The sequence below is a fragment of the Ailuropoda melanoleuca genome, chromosome 3 (genome assembly GCF_002007445.2).
Source record: "Ailuropoda melanoleuca isolate Jingjing chromosome 3, ASM200744v2, whole genome shotgun sequence".
Classification (NCBI taxonomy): domain Eukaryota; kingdom Metazoa; phylum Chordata; class Mammalia; order Carnivora; family Ursidae; genus Ailuropoda; species Ailuropoda melanoleuca.
Genome location: NC_048220.1, coordinates 120622496 through 120648451, shown reverse-complemented (window position 1 = coordinate 120648451; position 25956 = coordinate 120622496). Strand labels below are relative to the sequence as shown.

At 45.5% G+C, this 25956-nt stretch overlaps 1 protein-coding gene across 3 annotated transcripts in view; it reads left to right on the top strand.

Annotated features, from left to right (window-relative positions):
- The window catches only part of TTC23L (tetratricopeptide repeat domain 23 like), a 58229-nt gene that overhangs the window by 1225 nt on the left and 31048 nt on the right, over positions 1-25956 (top strand). The window contains exons 1-6 of one of the 3 annotated variants that reach the window (XM_034657025.1): positions 3570-4509; positions 5193-5263; positions 9045-9228; positions 13112-13235; positions 23635-23791; positions 25252-25377. In XM_034657025.1, the coding sequence (XP_034512916.1) occupies positions 4468-4509; positions 5193-5263; positions 9045-9228; positions 13112-13235; positions 23635-23791; positions 25252-25377 (704 nt within the window). In that variant the 5' untranslated portion in view covers positions 3570-4467. Of the gene's footprint in view, positions 1-3569; positions 4510-5188; positions 5264-9044; positions 9229-13111; positions 13236-23634; positions 23792-25251; positions 25378-25956 lie in introns of those variants that run through there. The other 2 variants (XM_034657026.1, XM_034657024.1) reach the window with 2 other exon arrangements.

Below are 25956 nucleotides of genomic sequence, written 5' to 3'. Positions count from 1 at the left end.
TCCCCGCTCAGCGGGTAGCCTGCTTCTCTCTCTGCCTGCTGCTCCCCCTGCTTGTGTGCTCTCTCTCTCTGTGGCAAATAAATAAATAAAATCTTTAAAAAGAAAAAAAAGAAAAAAGAAAAAAAGAAAATGAGGCCACAAAGCAAGGAACGCAGGTGATCTCCACACGGAAAAGGCAAGAAAACAAAATTCTCCCCGAGAGCCTCTAGAAAGAATCAGGCTTGCCCACACCTTGTCTCTAGTGCAAGGACAGCCATCGCAGACTTCTGAGCTCCAGAACTAGCACATAATAAACTTGTGTTGTTTTAAGCCATGAAGTTGGTGGTCATTTGCTACAGCAGCACTAGGAAACTGATATACATACTAAAGGGCCAGAATCTCTGCTACTGGAGAGTTCCTGAAGATGATTCCAAGTTTCTTAAGTGTTATTGAACATTGATAATAAGTCAGACACTATGTTGAATGCTAAAGGCTGGATGGGGAACCATAAGAGCTCTTGCCCACAAGGAGGTCACAACTGATCAGACAGGGCCTGCCACCTAGTGAGTATTCAGTATTCACGGATGGGTGGGTGGATATTTAGATGAATGGATTGCCTATAGGGACTTGCGTGCTTTTTGCTCTTTTGCTGACCCATTCTTCTGTCTCCTTCTCATTCTTAATTGCACTTTTGCTTTTCCTTGAACCCACCAAATTTGCTCGTGTCTCAGGGCCTTTGTACTTGCTGTTATCTTAGAATGCTCTTAAACTTGACGTTTGTATGATTGCTCCTTCTACTTACTCTACTCAATGCCACCTTGTCAGAGAGGCCTTCCTTGACTACACTGTATAAGCTAGCACACCCTACATGTCCGCATCACTTTCTAGATCTTTTATCTGGCTTTATTTTTCTCCATATAATTTGGCACTTCCATGTAAGGTGGTTCACCCAGCTGAGGGAGGGAGGAAGGAAGGGAGCCCTAAAATCCAGCCCACCCTCTGTTCCCAAAGCTTTACTGCTTAGCAGGAGCCTGAGTCTGCCTGGAGGAAGAGGCTTGCTTTTTTTTTTTTTTTTCTTTTCTTCTAATTCACACAAAATTGTTGCCTATTCCCCTGGCTCTGTGCCTTTTTCTAACTTGCAGAGACATCAGAAAAACAGTAGCCCTATTTTTCTTCACCTAGAATAGAAGCTCCAGAAGAGCAAAATCTTTGTCTGTTTGTTCACTGTTGCTTCCCTAACGCTTAGAACAATATCGGGCACACAGCAGGTATTCTTCAATGTGCATTTTTTTTCCTGGGTGGGTGGACAGATACATGGGGAGTGTGAGAGCTTCACAGAGAGTGCCAATGTAATTGTGAACGTCAAGATGAGACTGTGGATAGATAGTATGGGAGCTCAGAAGTAAGGTATCTAACCTTGTCTTAAAAGGACAGAAAATGTGTTTTAAGAAACTGCATAGTCCAAAGGAAAGTTTATTTGATTTCCTTGTCCTTAAGTTTCACAGTTGTTGGGGTTAATTTGGAGTTAATCACAGTTTATTTGGAGATGGAAGAATCTAGAAGCCCCCTGCACGCATGATTCTGCAATAGCAATGCTTGCCTCTTCTACCTCAGGATCAAGAGAGGGACTGTGCGTGAACACACCACAGAAGCTCCGTGTCACCCAGGTTACTAGCATCCCGTTCCAGAGTTACCGAACAAACCGAAAGCACATTTACCTATAACTAAGGTTTATATCTGGGGACAGGGTGAAGATGGCAAGGGAAGGAAAAAAACAGCACATGGGTTTGGAACTCTGTTTAACGTTTTTTAAATTTGATTTCTAATTATACAAGTGAATTGCTTCTAGTCAAAGTTAATTGTTTTTTAAAGATTTTATTTATTTGAGAGGGGGACAGTGAGAGAGAGAGAGCAGGAGAGCGAGGAGGGTCAGAGGGAAAAGCAGACCCCCTGCTGAGAGGGAGCCCCAAGTGGGGCTCAATCCTGGAACTCTGGGATCATGACCTGAGACGAAGGCAGACGCCTGACTGAGCCACCCAGGCGCCCCAAGGTCAAAGCTAATTAAATGGAGGTGGAGCCAGACTGTCATTTTTAGAATGGAAATTCAGTGCCTGTTCCAGTACCTCACTTCACAATGATGGGCAGAAGCTGGTGTTCAGGAACGAGAAGTTACATTTCATATACTTAGAAACAACCTCCCAGCCAATTCCTAGAATGAGAACATTAAAACTTTTCAATTTGATGAAGACCAACTTCGCAAGGGTACGGGGAATCAGTGTTAGAGAACCGAAAACCAGTTCTTCCTTTTTATCCCCATATGTGTTAAATATTGTTCACAGAGTCACAAAAATCTGCGGTTTGCCACCACAGAATCCTGGGAACTGGGAGGGGCTGTAGAAAGCAAGTGGTAACAAATCCTTTCATTGTATGAGCAAGAAAACTGAGACTCACGAGCTGTGATTTGCTCCCAGCCACACAAAGTCAAAACTATAGAGTCCTGAAATCTTGAAGCGGAGCTCATTGCTCTCATCCTTGTTCCATGTTGGGAGTTCTCTTAGGAAACAGAATAAAGGGGGTGGGATCTTTCTAAAATTTTGGATCAGGATCTTGAGGGTACAGATTTAAAACCTTAAGTTAAAATGCTGTCCAGGTTTTACTTAAGAGATATTTACGCAAACTCTTAAATAGCTCCTCCAACCTAACTGCAGAAAGTCTATCTTGGCAGTCCTCGATCAATAGCAATTAAACGTCAACCTGGAATTGGAAAGAACAAACACCAAATGTAAACACCACCTTCCAAGTTCTTAGTAAATGTTCTCCTTCTCCCTCTACCGAGCCTGCTTTTTTTTTTTTTTTAAACGAGGACATACCATCTTCATCTTGACTTGTCATAGGCTCCTCGTTCACTGGAGGGTTTGTGATAACACCCTTGCGCACAAGGCTGCGGAGCCGGTGCTGTTGGTTTGGGTACTGGCCCCAACAGCCCTGCTCGAGTCAGATCTGAATTATTGTTATCATTGTGTATTTCAGGCTCCTGAAGAGGAATGGTATAAGAATATCTGTTGATAAATTAGGGCTATGTGGTGTTTGCCAAACGTGCCCCACCCCTCGAAAATATTGTTGGAACTTCTAATCAGTAGCAGAACTACTGGTCCATTTCTTAAAATACTCATTTCGGGCACTCCGCTTTTCTGATCAAGCATAGCTCAAATCTTACCGGGAGGGGCAACACAGACAGTGCTGACACCATCAATAGTTACATCTGAGCCTGTCCTCTCCGGCCCGGAGAGCCAGAACACCCGGGGGACCCGCAGGGCGCCCATTCAGCCCGGTACGCCGCAGCTTTAAGTAGGTGGGGTCGTGGAGCCCGGCGCCCTCTTCCATCCTGCGACGGGATTTCTCTCCTCTTCCTGCATCTTCATGCCTGAGAGCTAAAGTCCCTTTCAGAGAAACAACAGGTGAAGATGCAACCGCAGCAGAGGGAAGTTTGGGGACGAGCCCGAGTCTGCGCGGCTCACGCCCGCGGAGACCGGAAAGCCCCAGGGCGCAGCAGAAGCGCCCAGGAGCGGCCCGGGATTTTCCGGGACCGGAAGTGCCCCGTGTCGCCATGGCTACAGGCGCCGACGCTCCGGACTCTGTCCACGGCGTTCCGTTCCCATAGCAACCCCATTGTCTCCCGAGCCGGAACCTGAGCTGCCGGCGCGCGAGGCCAACAGCGCAGAGAGCCTCGCTTCCGCCAGGCACCTGTGCGGCGCTCTGAACAAGGTCCGCGGAGGCCAGGACGCTGACGCCGCCCGAGGAAGCCGAGCTCTCCCGCTGAGGGAGCCGCGAAGGCTAGTTCCGGGGCGTGGCTTCTCTGCCCTCCGCCGGGTGGGCGGCCCAAGCCGCGCCTTGCTGCGCCCTGCGTGTACTTTTCGAGTTGGAGCCTCTGTGGTGGGGGCAGCAGCCGCAAGAAAGAAGCCTCGGGATGCTCGCCTGGGGCTCAGAATGTGGCGTCAGGGTTTACGAAGTTGCGGTGAAAGGAAGAAGGAAGCGATTTGCATTTGAGAGAGGGGCCAAAGTTTGGTGTTATAATTTATTCAGGGCTATATGGCGCCTCATAGAAGCGATTTGCATTTGAGAGAGGGGCCAAAGTTTGGTGTTATAATTTATTCAGGGCTATATGGCACCTCATAGAACAGAATTTAGGGGGGCGCCTGGGTAGCTCAGTCGTTAAGCGTCTGCCCTCGGCTCAGGGCGTGATCCCGGCGTTATGGGATCGAGCCCCACATCAGGCTCCTCCGCTGGAAGCCTGCTTCTTCCTCTCCACTCCCCCTGCTTGTATTCCCTCTCTCGCTGGCTGTCTCTATTTCTGTCAAATAAATAAAATCTTTAAAATAAAAAATCCAGAATTTAGGAGTGTGAGTGTCAAAATCCTCGCCCAGGCCATAGTTTTGAAAGTAGAGATTAGAAAGAGAAATTAATCTCCTTCTGGTGTTTGGATTGTGGATGTTCTGGAGACTGGGTCGGAGAGAGCTACTGAGGACTCAGGTGGGAACGAGTGACATTCTGCAGTTAAATGAGGAGCGACTTGATGCGTGTTAATGTTCAGTACATAACTATGCATTCGATTTAGATTTGATTTAAAGGGAGAGCCATGAGAATTGAATTTCGCAAATAATTATAAATCAGATTTTTGTCATGAGGTTCCAGTCATATCCCCCATCAGCTAAGGACAATACCCAAACAGAGGCATGTGTGTTCTTTAACTAGGACCTCCTATTAAATAGTGGGATGGCCGAGGGACAAGGAGAAGAATTAACCAATACGCTGGCTATACTTCATTTAATGCTTACAACTGGTTGCTTTGCTTGGATCCATCTGGCAAAAACAATATCTGACTTGAGTAGGAGAACATACTTTTGATGATTCTGGAGCTGTAAATACACTGGCTTTAAGGGGGTAAAAAAAAAAGTCAGGGATTTTGGAGGTACTATGGAGTAGGAATTAGGGGAAAGAAATTTAATTCAGAGGTTTAATTTGGCAAATGCCTTTAATTTTTGCGTTCTAGATGTCTCTATACATGAGTGTGGATAGTCTATGGATTTCAGATGGGTTATGTATTTGGGCAGTTTCAGTTTAATGTTAATAGCATCCAACAGAGGGAAAATAGAACCGACTTCTAAGCCTTTTTTTTTCCAAAGCCAAACTGACTTGTGATTCTTGGTAGGAAGAAGATGCAAGCCAGCCCCATCCGGATTCCAACTGTCAGCAATGACACTGACTGGGGTTTCTGCTTCCACCTGTAAGTACCACTGAACCTTGACATCACACTCAGTCACTGGCCTGGAACACTGGGACCTCCCACTTAAGGCAAACCTGGACTTTGGAGCTTTGCATATTATATAGAAGAGAAGGTTGAGCTTCTGTGGTGTGTTTTAATAACGATTCTGCTATGCAATCAGTTTGTACTTGTGCAACCTATGTGAGAAGGAACATAATTGTTTTTTCCTAACTGAAGGGAAATTTTATTTTTTATAGATAATCATACCAAGATTGATAAAGTCATGGAGAATTAAATATAACAAAGATAATGAGTAAACTAAAATTGTTTTATGAAATAATGAGACGATGAGTAAAACTTTCACATCATAATAGCTAATACTTATTGAGCAAATACTATGTGCCAGGCACTGTTCTAAGTCATTACATAAAGTCATCTAATTGCCCCAACATCCCTGTACCGGTAGTACTATTATATTAATAATTTTATAGCTAAGGAGTATGAATCAAAAAAAGGTTAAGTAATTGGCCCCAAATCACACAGCTAGTGATTCAGACTGGGTGGCTGGATTGCAGAGTCAATTCTTTAACCATTTTTCTATACCAGGGTTTCCCAACCTTGGCACTGTTGACATTTTGGGTTGGCTGCCTCTTTGTTGTAGAAAGCTGACCTGTGCATTGAAGGATGTTAAGCACCATTTCTGTTCTCTACCCAGTAGATGCCAGTAACACTGTCCCAGTAATGACAAACCAGAATGTCTCCAGACATTGCCAAATGTCCCCTGGGAGCAATATCACCCTTGGCTGAGAACCATTGATCTATACCAATGCTATCAAATAGAAATATAATGCAGGTCACAGATGCCAGCCATACTGTAATTTAAAATTTTCCTGTAGCCATATTAAAAAATGAAAAAAATAGGTAAATTTAATTTTAATACTGTATTTATCTTAATATATCTGGAATATTTTATAAAATAAGTAGTGAAATATTTTTTTTTCATACTAAGTCTTTGAAATTCAATGTGTATTTTATACTTACAGCACATCTCAATTCAAATTAGCTACATTTCATGTGCCACATGTGACTACTGGTTAACATTTTAGTAATTTTGTACCACCTCATAAAATATCCTGAGTTTAAGGTTATTGTATAACTATAAAAATTGAAGTTAAAATGTAGAGTTCACAGTAGAGTATCTTGGAAGTAATCAGATAATTCATACTCATTATTACTAGTCTGAATTCATATTTATGATGGCAATATATAGAATAAGTTATAAACCTGGCAAGAAAACCTTTCATTCTACCCGCCTATTCTTTTTATTCTTTCTTTTAAAAAAAAAAAAAGATTTTATTTATTTATTTGACAGAGAGAGACACAGCGAGAGAAGGAACACAAGCAGGGGGAGTGGGAGAGGAAGAAGCAGGCTCCCAGCGGAGCAGGGAGCCCAATGCGGGGCTCGATCCCAGGACCCTGGGATCACGCCCTGAGCCGAAGGCAGACGCTTAATGACTGAGCCACCCAGGCGCCCCTATTCTTTTTATTCTGACTGCTATTTAATCTTTCAAGATATCTGACTGGTCAGTATTCTTCAGTCATCTTTCTTGTCTTTCACGACAAGATGTTCAAAGCTAGTTTAGGGCTTTGCATTCTCAAGTCATTTGTCAAGACCTCCATGTTTCTCCTTCCTTTGTGGTCACTGCTGTTGAAGCTCCTGCCTTTGGTCTCAGCTTAATTTTATTAAAGGCTGAACTTAAAATATTTAGGGCTTATAATTTTTAAGATCCATAATTGGCCATCTCTTTGGCGATCCCAGTAGATTGAACTTCTGCTTCAGGTCTATGAAATACACAGCCTAAGCAACATCTTCTACGGAGGGACTAAATTTTCTGTTCGTTGTCTTGACTTAGGATCTTTTACCACAGATTCCTCTTATCTTCAGTATTTCTCAAGTGTCCTACTAAAGACTGTGTTTTCTTTTTTTCATTTTTTGGTGCATCATTTAACAAGCCATTATTTATCTTTACTGTAAGCCGGGTATCAGGTTTCAGAAACATATGAGATTTAGCCCTGGCCCTGGTGGAGATTATTTGCTAGAAGGAAAAGACGACTCAGAAACAAAACAAATGAATTTTGAAAATGTGGCTATAACGTGATTTGCACTATGGTAGAAGTTTGGAGGAAATTTTTGCAAGTCCTTTGGAGGGTGCTCTACTTGTTACTCTAGTACGGGACTCCAGCAAAGGTGACATCTGAGCTGGGTTTTGAAGAAGGAGCATGGGATTCACCAGGCAGACAGGAGGCAAGCTTAGCACCTACCTTCTGATCACTTTGCATCAGCCATGTTCTCTGGCTTGTCCACTGAGTTTGCGTGTCTTCTGAAAGCACACTTCTGTTTATGAGCAGAAGGTGATTTTGCCAGGGCCTGGGCCAGAAGAAATGTCACTCTCCTGTCCACGTGACCTGGTTTGCTCATGTGCCTCTGGGTAGGTTATTTAGAACAGGAAGTCTGGATGGATATTAACATGTCATTTTTTAAACCTAGTGTGAAAGATTACACTTGGCATTTGTTTTTCTTCTTTTTTTTTACAGTGAGCATTTATGACTTATCTAATCAGCGGAAAAGAAAAATTTTATTCTTAAAACTATGTAGTGGTTGAACTTTTAAAAGCTATTGTAGATACCAAGGTGATTCCTTTGGGAGACTTGTTTATAATTATTTAAACATTCTGTTGCTGCTCTTAAGATTTCAGAATTCTGTTTTTTTCAGGGTCACTTTGATTTTTCTGGTGATGTTAAGACGTGGTTATGTCTTTTTTTGTGTAAGAGTACCTCCTTTGACTTTTATCTTTACCATTTCCAATTACGCATTCAAAATCATGTTCAGCATTGAAGTCAGAGATCTACATTGTGCATGTGAGACAGGAGAGGGGGCAGGAAGGAGAGAGGAGATGGGGGTGAGAGGGCAGGAGGGAGAGAGGGAGAGTGGGAGGGAGAAAGGGAGGGTAGGAGGGAGAGGGGGCAGAGGGAGAGAAGCAAGTGGAGAGGGGGGAGATTTTCAACCCACTCAGCTCTTTTTCAACACATTTATTTCTAACACAACTGAGAAGGCCATTTTGCTTCTGAATCTGCTCTTGACATTGTGGGATTCCCTCCCCTCTCCTTGTTGGGACCACATCCTCTATAGTTAGTTGGCCACTACTTTTAAGAAATATGAAAGAGGACAATGAAGTCTAACCTCAAACTGTTAATTCCCTTCCCATTATTTCATTGTATCAATTTTGTTTCCTGGTTTGGATAAGAATTTTAGAATATAAAAGATCTTTGAGATCTTTCAATTCAGCACTTTAGTCTCGTAGATGAAGAGACCCAGTCATGGAGCTAATAGAATAGTAATAGCTAATATTACAATGGTACTTACTAAATAAGAGGCGTTATGCTAAGTGATTTATGAGTATTATCTGATTTAATCCAGTCACCTCATCTGACTGACCTCATTTTACAAAGAAACAAATTAGATAATAACTTGCTTAGGGTCGTATGGTTAGTAAGTAGCAGAGCTGGAACTCTGAGGGAGATGGTTGGTTTAACAAATCTGTTTCATTTGAGTCACCACATTGCTGTCCTGATTCTAGGCCTCAAGGGGGACACGAGCTTATCCCCAGACTTTATTTCTTCACGTTTCTGTTAGAGTGCATATCCCTACCCCCAAGCTGGGAGCACTCTGTCCTTCGATTTTACCTGGTTTGAGATACGCAGAGGTCAAATGTGCATCCACGTCCCTCTCTGGTATCTACAGGTCACAGCAAGCCAAGGTCCCAGCATACCAGCGAAGAGATGAATTGTGTTCCTCTAGTGGGTCTGGAGAGAGTGAAGAAGACACTACAGCCAAGGAGGAGAAGGCCATGGACTGCATGTCTCTTCCTAAAGAGAAATTGGCCCGATGCCAGAAGAAAATAGCTCAGCTGATTAAGAAAAAAATGGTAAAACAAAAAGCTCACTAGGTTTTAGTTTCCGTCTAATAAAAATATGTCCACGCTTACGGAAGCTCTGCCTTCAGTGGACATTGAAGCACTCAAAGTAGAGGAAGCTGTTATATTTCTTTATAAGTGGGAGAACACAGGGCAGAGCACAGTGGGGTAGCCCCCCAGCCTTCGGGTTCCACACCTGGGTCACTGTGCTTTCTTCCGTGGAGAGTTTGTGCTCCTGGTTTTAGACTGAAAATGAATGTTTTGTTCTTTGTGTTGATGTTTGACTACCTTTAATTTAAAAACTTTTTCTAAAAAAATTTCTCCTGAAAGTTTTCAGAATGAGATCTCTTGGGTAACAAGAAGGCCAAGATAGGGAGGCAGGAGGCTGAGAACAAGGGTAGCCAGGCTGAGGCCCAGACTCGGCTGCGGGTGGCTCAGTGGACTCGTAAGCAAACTAAAGCACCAGACAGGGGAGGTAGCCGCAGAGGTCAGAGTCCAGAGGTGCATTTCTCAGAGTGAGCCAAAGACTTGGTAACAAGCACCTCAGAGCAAGTGCTGTTAATAGAATGCTCAAAATCCAGGAGCCTGAGACAGGATGCCAGTGACCTTCATTATTAGAATGCAGGCATCAGCATGCTTCCGGAGCGTGATTTATCCACTGAGGAATTCATACACTGACTTCCTGGTCAGGACAAAAAATAAGCTTAAAATCGTGTGTGGAGAAGAGGTCTGTAGATGGCTTTAGGAAAGACCAAGAGGCACCCCACAGGCAGAAGATAGAAGCTGATACCCGTACTTGGATATATCTATAAATTTACCTCTGTCAGTTGTCCAGAGGACTTGCGGAGGACAGTCATCTTGGCCTGTCACACCCATTAGCATGTCACAGACCCACGCTAGAACCTTCGCTTTTAGAAACAGACAAGTACCATCCGCCATAGAATGCAAGTGTGGGCATTTAAGGCTCGACAACCCCTTGGCCAGTTTGGATAATGAGAAAGATTTCAATTTAGGAGTTAAATCTAGCGCACCCGGTGCTCACAGGCCAGAAGGGCGGGAGGATTGGCCCCAGCAACAGAGCTCTAGAGCCCATGTTGGTTTCCTCAGTTCTGCCAGGGCAGGAAGCTTGAGGCCGGATGAAAACAGAATGTCTAGAGCCAGGACAGAACTCAAGCCTTTGTACTCCCGTTCCGATGATTTTTCATGGTATTATGCTTCTTCCTCAGAGTGAAACTTAGTTCGGTGGTCAGCCCATGGAGAATTCTCAACGCTTCTGACTAAATGGGTGTTTTTAAAACATGAGGGAATGCCCCGTAACACTCTGCATGTGTGCATGTGAGCGGGGAGCAGTGAGCCGGCAGGTTAGACGGGAGCAGTCTTCCAACGCTGTATCTGTGTACAACCCATAAATGACTCACATTTGGAGAACACTGTTTTGTTTTGAAGATTTTATTTACTTATTAGACAGAGAGAGAGAGAGCACAAGCAGGCAGAGTGGCAGGCAGAGGGAGAGGGTGAAGCAGCCTTCCCCGCTGAGCAGGGAGCCGGATGCAGGACTCGATCCCAGGACCCTGGGATCATGACCTGAGTCAAACCAGACACTTAACTGGCTGAGCCACCCAGGCACCCCTGGATAACACTTGATAACACACTTGCATCCCTTTGATGCTATTTATTTTCCTAACAATCTCTCCCTGAGGGGGACAGTATGGGTTTCCAAAGAGAAAAGGAAGCTGGAACTCAGGGCGATCTTGCCCAAAGCACCACAGACAGTAAACATTAGAACCAGAGCTGAAACTCCAAGCTTTTGAGGCTTTGAAGTGCTGTTTTCACCTTACCAGGAAACAAATGCTTGATTTTAATCAATCCGTGCAGCCAGTTGCTCTCTGTCTTGTCAGTGGATAAAGTCCATGACTTGAAGTTGCAATTCCGTGGTCTCCTGGAGAGCTCTGCATGTGAGTTCTGTGGCAGCAGGGGGCTCTTTCCCCACGCCATCCTTATCCTGGCCAATAGAGAGACGATTCATTCAGCACAGGTGCATGAGGGCCTCCTCTGTGCACGGGGCATGCAGTAGTGAACACGAGGAATACCCTTCTGTTGTTAAGGAACTTCTATTTGAGGAGACAGACAAAATATAACAGTGCAATATCAGAAGAGGTAAGTGCCATGAAGAAAAAAATAAAATAGGGAATGGGATAGTAAGTGATGGGGTGAGAGGCTGTTTTCAGTAAGATGCCAAGAAAGACCTCTCTGAAGTGAACAAAATGAAGATGACGTGAGAGAGTGAATGATGGGTTCGAGTGTGCCAGAGGGGAGAGAGTAGGTGCCAAAGGCGAGTTAGAAATTAGTTTGCCATGTTCGGGAGCATCAGGTTTGTTTTAAAACCCTTGCTAATAATAATAATAATAATAATAATAATAATAATAATAATAATAATAATAATAACAACAACAACAAGTTATTTGGTCACCAGTGGAGGATGTGAGTGACTGAACTCATTATTTTGAAAGCTACCAAATAAAAAGAAAGAATAAGCCATGTATCTTTCCTGCTGTTACAAATTGTACTAGTGGGTAACCAAATAGTAGATGAGGGGAGAGTTCTCTTTATAGAATTATCAGCTAACACATGAAGAAACACTGATAGAATGAGGATATCAGCATTTTATAACCTTTTATGAATGAATCCATGTAATTGTTTCAATAATCAGGAAAAGAGGCAACCAGACATTAGGTGTCTTCTGGTGGAAGAACATACAAGAACCCATGAAATAGTTTTGCTTAAAAAAAAAAAAATACGGCGCGTGGGTGGCGCAATCGTTAAGCGTCTGCCTTCGGCTCAGGGCGTGATCCCAGCGTTCTGCAATCAAGCCCCACATCAGGCTCCTCTGCTGGGAGCCTGGTTCTTCCTCTCCCACTCCCCCTGCTTATGTTCCCTGTCTGACTGCCTGTCTCTCTCTGTCAAATAAATAAATAAAATCTTAAAAAAAAAGAATACAGTGAAAGTTAACCCAGTTTCTAAATCCAGCTCCCAATGTAAAGGCAGAATAGAGAATGAAGGGACATGTTGAATGACACCATAAGAATGCATTCAAAAAATTTACGCGTTTGGAAAACACTGCAGTCCACATGACCCAGTTTCTTCAATAATAATTTGCAATAAAAAGAACTAGAGATGGAAGCGGAACCTATAGATGAAAAGAGACTCAGGAGACTGATCTCAACATATGGACATGCAGACTGTAAAAAAAAAATTAGATTTATGAGATAATTATTAGAGTTATGAGACTACATATTTAATATTACAGAATTATTGTTAATATTTTGGTGAGAGTGTTTTTGGTTATATGTCTAAGGCCATATTTTGGGAGATACTTCTGAGATAGGGATGATTTACTATCTGATTTTTCTTCAGAATAATGGGCAGGTGGATGAGGAGGATAGATATGAAACAAGATTGACCATGAGTAGATCCCTCATGAAACTAAGTGAGCCCTTCTCCATGCTATTTTTGTATATTGCTAAAGTTTTTCATGATGAAAGGTTAAAAGAAGTCCCTCTGGCTATGATGTTGAGAGTAGACGGTGGGGGGGTGGGGAGCGGGGGAGGGGGCGGTGAGAGTGGGAGCAGTTAGGAGCCACTGTCATGGTCAGCTGGGTGAAAGGTGAGGGTGGTTTGAACCAGGTACTCATGGCAGAAGTGAGGAGCAGAGCTTGGTGTGAGGACTCAGAAACAAGGGACAGCCACCAGGCCTTGTTGGATGGGTCATGGGATAGGAAGGGGAGAGAAGAGAAAAAGACAGGTGAATTCACTCCTCCTATATTCCTGTGAGGAGAGCCTGGCATAGAGCTTTCCCTCCTTTCTGAAAAGCATAATGACATCTTTGCTCTCTGCAGAATACCCAAGCAAACAAGGAGCTGATTCGCTGTGTCATCCTTTCTCGGATTATTTTTGGGGAAGAACACTGGAAATGTGCACAGGCTTTGGCCAGCCTGGCTTATGGCTACCTGACACTGAGAGGTACGTGGTTTCCCCTGCTGGGTTTGGGTGGGCCAGCCCGCGAGAGCCAAACTAAGCCAACCTACAAGCATGGTGGGTGTGGGGGTGATGGGGAGGGCCCTTCCTGCCCCCAACTCACACCTCAGCAAGAGGTGGGAAAGTCCTGGGATGAGGCAGGCCGTGTGGCAGGGATCTTAGAAATAAAGATAATGATGATAGCTAATTTATTGAGTACTTAGCATATGCCAAGCTAGTCTCAATTAGTCCTCATAATATCCCTTGGGGGGAGATGCTATTATTATCCACAGTTTACAGATGAGGGCATGGAGACAGAGTGGGCGAACTGTATTAGAAGTTCCAGCCAAAGGTCCGCAGGGGAAGGACAGGCAGGTAAATACGCTCAGCATCAGGGTGAGTGTCCCAGTAATAGGACCTGGATTCCGTGGATAGAACTCAAGTTCCTGGAAGGTTTGGCTGAGGAAAACACAGAGCCCTCATCCTAGAGAAATGTTGCTTCTGGAAGGTACTCTGTACAGAAGAACAAGATCAGAATGCATTTGCTAAAACTGAAACCCAAGTGTAAGATCCATGAGGGCAGGAACTTGGCAGTAGAGGCTGAGTAAACATTTGTTCAGATGGACTGAGGCAAGAACATGTCTCTGGAACCAAGGACACGGTCAGCTCAGGGCTTCATGCCCCGTGGCCAGCCATGTCGTCCCGCACAGACTACATACACTCCTACCATGGATCTCTTTGTACAGATTCCCATGTGCTTTGTTTACATGCCTCTGTCTCTGAAAGAGAAGCTCCCCGAGAGCAGGGACTGCGTCTCCCCTATAACCTGATACAGTCTCCGGTACACAGCGTTGATTAGCAGATGTCACTGCCTGATAAAACCGAGCCACTGGCCCAGGACTTTCTCAAGTACCCCTGGGACCTGGGTCTTCAGGTGGGGCCTAGCTTACCTAACAAGTAAGTGATTTAAGGACTTGAGAAGGTTTGAGGGTTACAGGGGAAGGGAACCAATAGACTGGGCCATAAGGAGCCTGGATATCAGAAATCAGAGCTTTTGAAAAAGTTAAAATGGAATTCAGTTTATTATTAACCTCTGTAATTAATTAATTCTATTAACTTCAGAACATGTGTTCCTTCTTAGGGCTCCTTGGGCCCTTTTGAGCTCATGTTTTTAAATGAGACTTTAGATTCATTTGGTCACTGATATGGCAAGCCCGTGAGGGGTTGACGTCGGGGACGGTGAAGCAGCGGGCCACAGTGAGGTCACGGTGGGGCCCTTTCAGACCTTAAGAATACATCTGTTGTGTTCTGAGAGAAGACTGACGTGGCTGAGGAGAGGAGGGAGCCCTCGCTTCGTGACAGAACAGGCAAGCACTTGTCTGTGAGATTTAAGGGACATCAGGAGGGCCTTCAGCAAAAGAAAATCTCCTAATGGAGCTACATTATTCTTCGTTTGGAATTTCTCTGTTTCATTCAGGCTGATCTCATAAACTCGTTGCCTTCATAAGAGTCAAATTTAGCTTTGTGCCAGTTTAGCACTTGGAGAGCTCCCGTGGTGGCGGCGCAAGACACTCGCGCCGTCTGAATGAACACTGCTAGTCCCTGCCCCCTGGCAACACAGGGATCCCGGAGTAGGCAAGGGCAGCTTAGCATAGAGGCAGGAACACAGATCCGGCATTCTGCCACGGTCAGGGAAGGCTGCAGAGAGAAGGTAACATTGTCTTTGAAGGATGAGGACAGGTTTACCAGGTAGATCTCAGGGGGCGCGGTAGAGAACCCGGAGATGGCCCTTCGTGTAGTGATCCGAGGAGTGGGAGGTGAGAGAGGCTCTGTGAGACTCCTTACACAGAACACTGTAGTTTCCCTGTGGACCCAGGTTAGGGTAGAACAGAAGATACCTCAGGACAGGCGGGTCTTGCCTGATCATGGCACTGGAAAGTTAATTGGGGCCCAAGTATCACGGAATTTAGGGAGTCATTAAAAGGTTTTGGCTGAGGTGGTAACATAATCAAGCTTATGTTGTGAAATGAGAAACTCTAGAGGATTGTTGATCTGACAGAAAAAGTAGAGGTGCAGAGCAGTCGGGCCATTATCCTACCAGACGAGTCGGTGAAGGCGTTGGCCATGGCAGTTGGAATGCGACAGAAATGACACGCAGAACTGGTGACATGTAGTGGGCAATTATATACGGGGTGAGAAGCTGAGGGAATAGCTGAGTTGACTAGGGCATGATCTGGATGGGTAGCTGAAATAAGGAGCTAAAGAGGAAGACGAGGCTGACGGGGGAAGCGGGGAGAAGCTGCTGAGTTTGGTTTCAGACAGGCCGGACCGTTGCTGGTGGGAGGTGGCCATGGAGCGTCGTGGTGAGATGTTGGGGAGGCAGCTGGAAAGTGGAGCCAGAGCTTGGGAAGGATGTCAGTTTGGGAGCGATCCACACCGAGGGGCAAGTTGAGGCCCTAACAGTGGATGAGCCAGATCAGAAAAAATAGAAAGAAAGGGAAAGAGGGCGGAGGAGAGAAGAAGGGAGAATGAGAGTGTCGGGAAGGCCGTGGACGCAGAGGCAGCAAACGAAATAGAAGAACCAGGAGGGGCCATGTCAGGGAAGCCAAGGGGAGAGGAAGGGCTTCAAAAAGAAGTGCAGCGTGGTTCCAGCAGTTTCAGAGAGAGGTCAGATGACGTGGAGGCCGAAGAGAGATCCGTGGGTTTGGCAGTTGGAGATTCAGGGGTGCTTGGTTTGGCACCGACAAGCACACTCCTCAGACCCCAGGAGAGCCCAGATTCAGCGAGTCTGTCTAGGAGATTTTTGCTGAACTTCAGCCTTGCAGTGATGGCAGCTTGAACTGGAGAGAGGGCACCAGCAGTGTTTGAAAGGGACAGCTGCCGGAGCCTGGGCCGGGCCGGAGGCTGCCTCCCTGTGTTTGGAGAGATGATCGTGGTAGGTCTGTGGAAGGAAGTTGGTCCTCATCTTCGGAAATCAGCCTGTTCCATGAACAGTCACAAACGGCCAATTAGATTCCAAGTTGGGTCAAGATAGGTGAACAGCTCATATCACGGAAAATGATGGGAACACCATCCTTTTTCCCCTGATTCACACATGGGGTGGTATGTTGGAGGGAAAAAACGTTTTCCTTTTATAGGAAGATTTGTTTGTTTTTCCTAGATGGGAAAAACAATGTCCTGATGTTTTCCAGAATAGATTATGATCGTGACCTTTTCTTGAGAATAACCCCTTTCTTATTTCAGTTTCAGTACTTACCCAGTCTCTTCACTGTAACTCTTTTTAAAGTCTGTGGTCCATGGAATAAAACAACCCAAGCTTTGAAAAATCACAAACCTTCGAGAGGGATGAAGTGCTTTCCGAGTTTCACTTAGTTTTGTTGTCATTAATCCTCAACTGCTTTAAAATGGGTTGAACTTATGAGCCACCTTCTGTGTAGATGGGACATATGCGTCTGTGTGAGTTCATGCCTCGCTGCGTGTGCGTGTGTTTTATAGCCATCAGACCTTCTTGCCTCATTTCCTTGTGAGCCTTTTCCAGCCCTGGGGGGTGGGGGTCAAGCCAAAAGGCTGATTTCTCTCAATGAACAATCTTCCAGTGAGAATTCGCTGGGGAACTTCTGTATTTGCAATACCATAAAGAGCACTTCAGGAAATACCACGTACAGAAGGCACAGTCTTTGCCTTCAAAGAAGTCACAACCTCATATGGAAGGTGAGCTGCACACACACATAGTTATGACAGACGCACCATAAGGCAAATGCCATGTAATTGATTTAAATACAGGGCTTTCCGGAAGTTGGGTGGAATTTTTTCTGGCTGAGGTGGTAAGTGATAGAGGGGAAGTGCCATTCAAGAAGACCCTTAAAGAAAGAGCAGGGTTTGTATAGACAGAAGGAGTGAGCGCTTCTGGTGAAGAACAAGGCCTGGGGGGGGATGAGAGCACAACATGTATCTAGAAAGCAGTGGGCAGGCTGTCTAGCCAAAGGCAGGACTGTTAAGAGGAACCTGGAAAGGAGGGGATGTTGGCAGACCATGGTGGTAAGGAGTTTGTGATTTATTTGGTAAGCAAGGAGGATGACTGGAGGTTTTCCAGCCGGCAGATGAATACATCCAAGGGTGCTTTTGGAGAGGTTAATGTAGCAATGACAGCCAGCAGGGAAGCTATCTGGTTCTAGATATTACACCGTGCTGGTGACAAATGGAATGAGTGAGAAGGTAAGGATTTAAGAGTCTCTGAAGGACAGATACATTCATCTTTTATATTTCTGGGAGTTTTTCTTAAGTCCACACTTATAAAAGAACAAGGGTAAGATCGTTCTTTGCAGCATTGGTTATAACCAGTGTCCCCATCACCAGAGGACTAATAACCCACAGCAGGTTATACACAGCTTCAAAAAGGGCAAGAGAAAGTGCCATATACTACTAGGGAAAAGGCTCCTGGCAAAAGACAATGTACAGCACAGTATGGGGTTTAATATGCCTCATTTTGTGTAAGAAAGAAGAGGCGAGAGAGAGAATCTGTGCTTATATTTACATAAAGAAACACTGAAGGATACACAAGACAGAAGCAAAAACAAGTTACCTAGTGGGACCTTGCAGTGAAGGGGAATAAGAGTGGAAGTGAGACCCCTCAATGTTGACCTTGTCATATAATTTTAACTTTAAAAGCATGGAAATGTATTACCTATTCACAAATAACCTTTAAAAAAAAAAGAGTGTGAAGGGAGAATTGGCAGCACCTGATGTTTGATTCGGGGTTGAGGAGAAGTGAGGCCCAACGATGACCATGAAGGTCAGGCCCCTGCAGGTGCCATAGAGATGTTGGGCAGGAAGGAGGGAGACGTTGGGCAGGAAGGGGAGTGCACTGGGGAGAGGAGCAGCGGGTCCAGCTTTCGGTGATTTTGAATTGTAATAGAGAAATCCACTAGCACATTTTTACTTGGTGCTGGAAATTTGGGACTAGAACTTGGGAGGACAGGTGGAGTATTGCATGGAGGAATATTTGAGAGCAGAACTGGGGAGGGGAATTGGAGAATTGTAAGCATGGAGGCTGAGGTGGACGTGCTAAAGGTTGTTAGAACTTCTAGGAGGGAGAGAGAGAAGAAAAGGAAGAAACTGAAAGACCCTTGAAGAAGGGAACAAACGACCCTTGGAAAGGGTTAGCAAAGAAGCAATGAGAGAAGGTTTACAAGGGAGAACTGAGTTGGTGCAGTGTCATCAGGGCCAAGAGAAGAGGCCAAGCAGCTAAGAGTGTCTGACTGAGAAACCGTGACTGGGTTTATTAGTAGCAGGCCTTTGGGGGCCTCAGCAGAAGAGTTTGTGCAGAACGGTTGGAGCCGAAGCCAGATCCCAGGCATGAGGGAAGGGAACGGGGGCCAGGAGGCCAGACGATGTATGCTACTTACCACATGTTGAAAGGAGGGAGGGAAAATAGGGTCACTGGCGAAGGCAGAAAAGTCACATGAAGATAATTTTAGAAGAAAGGAGACTGAGATAGAGTTTAGGCAGTGAGGAAGGAGCCCTTTCAAGAAAGAGTTAGGAGGTTTTAAGAAATAGAACAGTTGATGGAACAGGGTTCAGGAGTCAATAGCACAAGAGAACCCGAGGCCTTTGCAAAGCAGGGTGTAAAGGCTGCTGGTTGGCAAACTAGAGGAAGGGACCAGAATTGGGACTCCGGTGCCAGCTGACCCAGTGGTGGCCCGAATGAGCCCAGTGCTCCAGTGGCCAAGCAAGGGCAGCCACAGAACAGGGGGCTTTGTCACCTAGTGCCGAACTGTCCTCCTAGAGTCCAGGAAGGAGACTACAGTGACATGGACAAGCAGTTTCCTAATCTGTTGCTTATTATTAATGAAGCAGTAAATGAGTCAGCCTGTTATTACTGGGAACTTTCTAGGGATCCCAGGCTCTATTTAAGTATTGCAAAATCCAGAAAAAAGAAGCATAAGTGACGAACCTTACCTTCTCTGTCCAGTTGGTTGAAAAAAACAAAACTGCACAGGAATGACAGGGAATGATAAGAACCGGGTGTGATCTGACCCGCGGGAAACCTCATGCCTGCCAGCAAGAAGGTCGCATTTGAGAATGGAGCCTTTTGCAGAGATTCTGGGAGCAGCTCTATGACAAAGTTCCAGAGTAAGGGCAAATGTAATAAACTGCTTAAGAGAATGGCCCCTGGCGGAAGTGGTAGCAGTAGTGATGATGGTGATGGCTAGTATTTATTCAAACGCGTTTCTTTCCTGTGTGCTAGGCACTAGTTCTGTGTCCTTATGACAACCTTCCATTACCATTTACGGTGCATAAATGGTGGCACCAATAGATGAAGTGACTTGTTAAGGCCACAGGTAGGACGCGGCTAAGGCAAGCTCGGGATCTGGGCAGTCTGGCTCTAGGCCCTGCTCTTCATCACTGTCCACTCGAACTTGTTCAGTATGGTTGATGATCAAACGTGACAGCAGCAGCTCCAAAGACTGGGTATCCCTGAGCAGATTCTCTCCGGCTTGCGTCAGAGTAACAGATGTCAGTGGCGGAATCACATCCCACACGAAAGCAAAATGATTTGACATGTTTGCTGGACAATGCTGGGGCCCAGTTTCCCGTTCATCAGTAGCTCCCCATCATTTCTGCATCTCAGGCTTCAAGAGTGGGTCTGACTTTTACCTCTGTGATTGCTGCACTGTTGGTGCAGGGAGAGGGAGGGTGTCCTTGGCTTGGAAGAAAGGCAAGGAAAGGAAAATGACTTGGTCTCTCCGAGTTGACACTGGAGCTGGGGAGGTGGGGCTTGGGAGTTAGGGAATGAGATCACGGATCTCTGAGCTTCCTCCAGAGAGAGTTAACGTGTGATGCGCACATAAACGCATATACAGTGTTGTCTTTACATGAAAGAGGGTGTTCTCAAAATTAATAAAATGCAACTCTATTTCAAATGTTTACTGATGCTGATTCATAGTACTCTCTGTTGTCATGAATTTTCTCCTGTAGGCATAGCCATAAAAATATCACATAGTGGGGGGTTTTTTGAAACATAAGAAGAGCTCTTTCATACTCGAAAAGGTTGGAACACAGTATCTAGAGCAGTGATCTCTAAACCCTTGAGAATTAGCTCCCTTAGCACTTCAAAAAATTTGAGCAAACTCCATATGTGTGTATTTATTATGAATTATGTACAGTGATATTAATATGTAATACTATAAATATTCATAGGAATAGAAAACAAAACATTTTTAAATAAAGAAATTATTGTCTTTTATACCATTATGGCATCTTGCATGCTGTAGGGCTACATGCCCCCCACTTTGGAGACCAGAGTGGATTCTGGGAACAGTAAAGGAATGACTTTTTTCCTTTAGGGCTGACTTTAAAGTTTAATGAGCCATTTTCTTTTTCTTTTTTTTTTTAAGATTTTATTTATTTATTTGACAGAGAGACAGCCAGTGAGAGAGGGAACACAGCACGGGGAGTGGGAGAGGAAGAAGCAGGCTCCTACTGGAGGAGCCTGATGTGGGGCTTGATTCCAGAATGCGGGATCACGCCCTGAGCCGAAGGCAGGCGCTTAATGACTGCATCACCCAGGCACCCCATAATAAGCCATTTTCAGTTGAGATCCTAGTTCAATTTGCTCAAGCCCAATGGTCACCAGCTCAGCTTTTTCATCAGAAGGACCACAGTGTGGGGTGTGATAAAGTGGAGATGAGGAACCGTTATAATTCATTAGCTGCTGAGCTTAGAGGAAAAGTGTTCCTCTGGGGCTTTCACAGCCCAGCACTGGGCACTGGGGGGGTGAGTGGCAGGGCAGACTCAGGACAGCTTTCTCACTTGTTTTCCATTCAGGAGCCCAGAAGCAGCATTGTGCTGAGTCAGGGGTGGTTTTCAAGGGCTCAGCTGGTTTCACTTTTCTCCTTCCTACAGACGGAAGGAAACCTCTAAATTGGATTCCTGCACTTCTTTCTTTCTTTTTTTTTTTTTTTTAAGATTTTTTATTTATTTATTTTGACAGAGAGACAGCCAGTGAGAGAGGGAACACAGCAGGGGAGTGGGAGAGGAAGAAGTGGGCTCCCAGCAGATGAGCCCAATGTGGGACTCGATCCTGGAACAACAGGATCACTCCCTGAGCCGAAGGCAGATGCTTAACGACTGCGCCACCCAGGCGCCCCGCTGCACTTCTTTCTGACATACTCTCAAGGGCCCACTTAGTTGTAGGAAACAGCCTATTTGATAAAAAGACTTTCTCAGTTTCCTGTTTTATTTTCTTGGTCTGATGTCCTTGGCGGACTTTTCAGTTGCTGCTCCCTTCCTCAAGACCTATAAAGACTCCCCATTACCCAGCAGATCAAATCCAACCTCCTCACTTGGCATCCAAGGCTCCATTTTATTTTATTTTTAAAGATTTTATTTATTCATTTGAGAGTGAGAGAGAGCATGAGCCAGTGGGGGAGAAGCAGAGAGTGAGGAAGAAGCAGACTCCGTTCTGAGCAGGGAGCCCTACAAGGGGCTGGAGCCCTACACGGGGCTCGATTCCAGGACCCTGGGATCATGACCTGAGCCAAAGGCAGCCACTTAACCGACTGAGCCACCCAGGCACCTCCAAGACTCCATTTTACTTATCGAATTCATACCTTAGGAGTCTTTACATTTAAACCTCCCCTTCAGTCAGGCTGGTCGCCTTATTGCCCTGACACTCCTACATACCCCATCCCATCCCACCAGTGTGTACACAACCGCACGCTTTTTGCTTATTCTGTCTTTATGGCCTCAGGCTGTTCACCCCAAGTGGAAACCCCTCCTCATCCTTCTCCATCAGTTAGACTATCTGCTCTTCAAAAATAAGATGAGACCTACCTCTTGTATAGAGACTTTACTAAATGCGTCTCCAAGTGTGGTCCTTAGACAACCTGCGTCAAATTATCAGCTAGGATGGTGGTTATAAATGTGAACCCTCCGTTCTCATCTCAGAAGCTGTGCACCACAACTCCTGGAAGCAAGGCTCAGGAATCTGCATCTTAGTAGGGTGTTTATGGTGTGCAGTGCTGTCTGAGGGTGCTGTTACCTGGTAACTTGGGACACAGCCCTCTCTTCTGCCACAGACTCCGTTTTTCTCTGGAGGTGAGACCTATGGACAGGCATCTCTGAGTGTTCTACAATGGGTTCTGGGTCACTTGTAGGCCTCTCCCAGAGAAGCTCTGTTCTCCCCTCCACCTCCCCCCCAACCCCCACCCTTGTGGCAGCTCATTAAGGAGGTCCTGCACGTCTGGAATGTATGAGGGCTGCAGGCCTCAAGTCTTCAAGCCATCTTTATGGCCATTGACTATACCTGCACTGAAAACCAGGCTCCAAGGGCCAAATGTGTAGCAGACTGATGGCTGGGGGTGTGAAGTGAGAATCAGGGGCACAGAGGGTCTGCCTGACAGGAGTGAATATGTTTACCCACCTGCAGAGAGGAGAGCTGAAAAGGACCACCAGCCATGACTGTCTCCAGTAGAGTGGAGAACTAGGATAATGAGCTCTCTGCTGACCTTTCTTCTCCAGGGTGTGTCTTGTCCCATCAGGGATCCCTAGACATGAGCTAGGTTAGAAGATGAAGAATGAGGTCTAGAAATTGAATGTTGCCAAGTCTACCTCTGTTAACTAACTGGACAAAGAGCAGTTCCAGTGGGTGCCCAGGAACCCCAGGCTTTATTTAGAAAACAAGGGGAAACAGCACAAGTTCTGTCTGACTGGAGTTTGGCATTCCCTTTGTCTTCTTAGTGAGGGGCCTCGCTGCATTTAGGAATTGGATTCCGTGCCTGTGTGTGTGTGTGTGTGTGTGTGTGTGTGTGTGTACGAGACCAATTAGTATAACCAGCCTCATCTTGGATTGAGAAAAGTCCCCAGATGGAAGTAATTGTATTCATAAGCCCTTGTATTTTTAGAATGCCTTTTCCAGAAAGCTCAAAGCATAGCACTCTCTGGCATAACCTAGTTTGTTCCTGGACAATCTCCAGGTATTTGGTCAAGGGGCAGCTTCTATAATTATTGTCATTTTACATTTGGAGGATGAAGCAGCTTTGTGGGTTGAAAAGGTCACACGGTGTTAGCGGCAGCACTGGGGACAGGATACGTAGCTTCTGCTCCTGTCTCGATCAGGATTTCCAAACAGAAATGCTGTGAAGGCTGCATAAGAAGCACTTGTGGAATTAATTAAAAATATAGATTCTTGAGATTCCAACTCAGTAGGTTTGGGGTGGGACCCAGGCATCTGTATTCTCTACAAGCATTCCAGATAATTCTGATGCACAGCCAGCTCTGGAAACTCACACTATAGACCATGTGACAACCATACTACCCACCTATTTCCTCCCAGAAATGTCTTTGACTGAAACATGCCTTTTTAATGTTTTTCATCTTGCCACCCACCCTCAAACTTCCCCAGGCCTCCCAGCACAGGCCAAGAAACATGCCGAGTCTGCCAAGAACACGCTCCTGACCTGGAAGGGAAGCGTGACCTCAAACAAGGAGAAGAAGAACATCCTGGAAGCCCTGGTCATGCTGTACTACACCCTCGGGGTGTCCTGGCTCCTGCAGAACCGATATCCTTCCTTTCCTAGCGGGGTCTGGTGATCGGAGCCAGGGGCCCCTGTGCCTGACGGATGGGTTGTCTATACAGGAGCGAGGGAGATGGAACCAGACTTCGCAGCTCTGTTCCAACAGCCACCTCGTCCCCCTCCCCAGCCTTTCATCTCCATCTAGAAAAGTAGGAATGTTCCTCCTCTATCCATTCATATGAACTCTGAGTGGAGCCATGGGAGGGATCTCACTGGTGACACATCCCCGAAAAGCTTTCAGCCTCCATCCTGCCCTTCATTGAGCACCCGAGAAGATCAGTGTTAGCAGTGAGGACACAGACGATAGTGGTGGGAGGAATGTCAGGAAGAGGGAGAATGGGTGGTAATTTAAAGCACTGTTGGTCCAACGAGACTGCACATGTAATCCCCTGGGGAGCTTTAAAAATTATTGCTGTTTGGGTCCCACCCCAGAGATACTGATTTAAGAGGCCTGGGGTGCATCTCTTTATTGAGATTTTTTAAAAGGCCCCCAGGTGATTGTAACAGGCAGCCAGAAACCTCTGATTAAATAGATTGTTGATCATTTTTGTTTTTCTGAAGTGCTGTTGAGAATACTGCCCGTGAAGCTGGAGGCCAAGCAAAATAGACAAAAGGAATAGTTCTCTGTGTCCCAGGGGGGGCTGTTACTGTGTGAAAAGCTTGTGATGTTGACAGCCTTTTGGTACCATCTCTGCTTGAGAACTGTTAAGGGCGTTTCATGTCTGTGAACGATTGTCTACCACAGTCCGAACGATGCAGGCATTAGCGTGGCCTCCGCACAAGGGCGACACCCACATTGGTAAAGCGTGCCCTATTAAAAAAAATTACTCATGAGTCATCTTTGAGACCATGTGTCCCCGGTCTCTCCTCTTTACACATCCGCGCCTCTCTACTCTTTTGGTCTTGATACTCAACTTGCCAAGACTGATCTGTGACCTTCCTCTGCTAAGCCCTTCGAAGGGGCTATTGAAAATGTGGGAAATAGAAGGCTGTTTGGGAATTAAGGGGATTTTCTTTCCTGCTGTTTGCTTCTTGCCAAAAACCTGCTTTGCTTGGACTTTCTAAATGATCCAGAAATTCCCTTTCGGCAGACTTAGTTCCTCTCTTTCACCATTCATAGGAACCAACTGGGAAAACTGCACGGCTGTTGTCACACAGTGGATGCCATGGGAAATGTAGCCGGTAGGGTACAGTTTCTGTTCACACCTCCCCATGCTCACCACCCACCCCAGCCCTGGAGTCAGGCTACCAGCATGGGAAACCCAGGGCTCTGTTTGTTTTCTAAAGAATCCTTGATAACGTACACATAAGGAAAATAACACAGGAAAGTGCCCATTTTCAAATTCTGCTTCATTTTCCCAAAAGGCCCTTTTATTTGTTTATCAACTGCTGTCCCTGGGCCGTGGGGGAGTCTGTGTGCCTGGCCTTTTCCTTGACTGTTTCACTGGCAGAGAGGCTTATTTCAACCTGCAGAAGGCAGAGAGAAACATGAAGGAGCTGAAAGAATTATTTAAGGGATGTGTTTGCAAATCCCAAGTCTCGGAGAAAGACCTGACCGTTGCTTTGGGCAGGTAAGATCGGGGCTTTGAGAAACTTAGGCTTTGTGAATGAGGCCTGGAATTACATGATTGTTCTGTGTGCTCTTTATATAAGGGGACAAAAATACTCAGGGCAAAAAACCCCAGAGCCTCAAATGACAGTAAAACAGGCTTGTGTTTCCCAAATGCAAGCCCATGGTCTGAACTTTGTGTACGGTGCCCTTTAATCCTAAAACACAACTGAGGTAGCTGGCACAGTTACGATCTCATTAGACAGAGGGCAGGGAAAGCCAGGCTGAGAGGAATCAAACCATCCACGGTGATAAGCTTTAAGTGTTGGATCCGTGGTCTGAACTCATGGACTCCTAGCCCTTATGCTGCCTCTCACTTATTCTCAAATTATGTCTTTTTCTCAGTCGCCACCCACATTTGTCATTAAGTATCATATCTTAAAAGATGAGGAAAGAACACTTCATGAAGACCGTTTATAGGAGGCCCATGGAAGCTACGCGCAGCACACGCATTTTTAAGGAAAGTTCTGTTCCATATGGAAACCAAGTACATGGGATCTGTTCAAGCTGTTTTGCAGTTGAGTTTAGGTTTCCTCAGAGA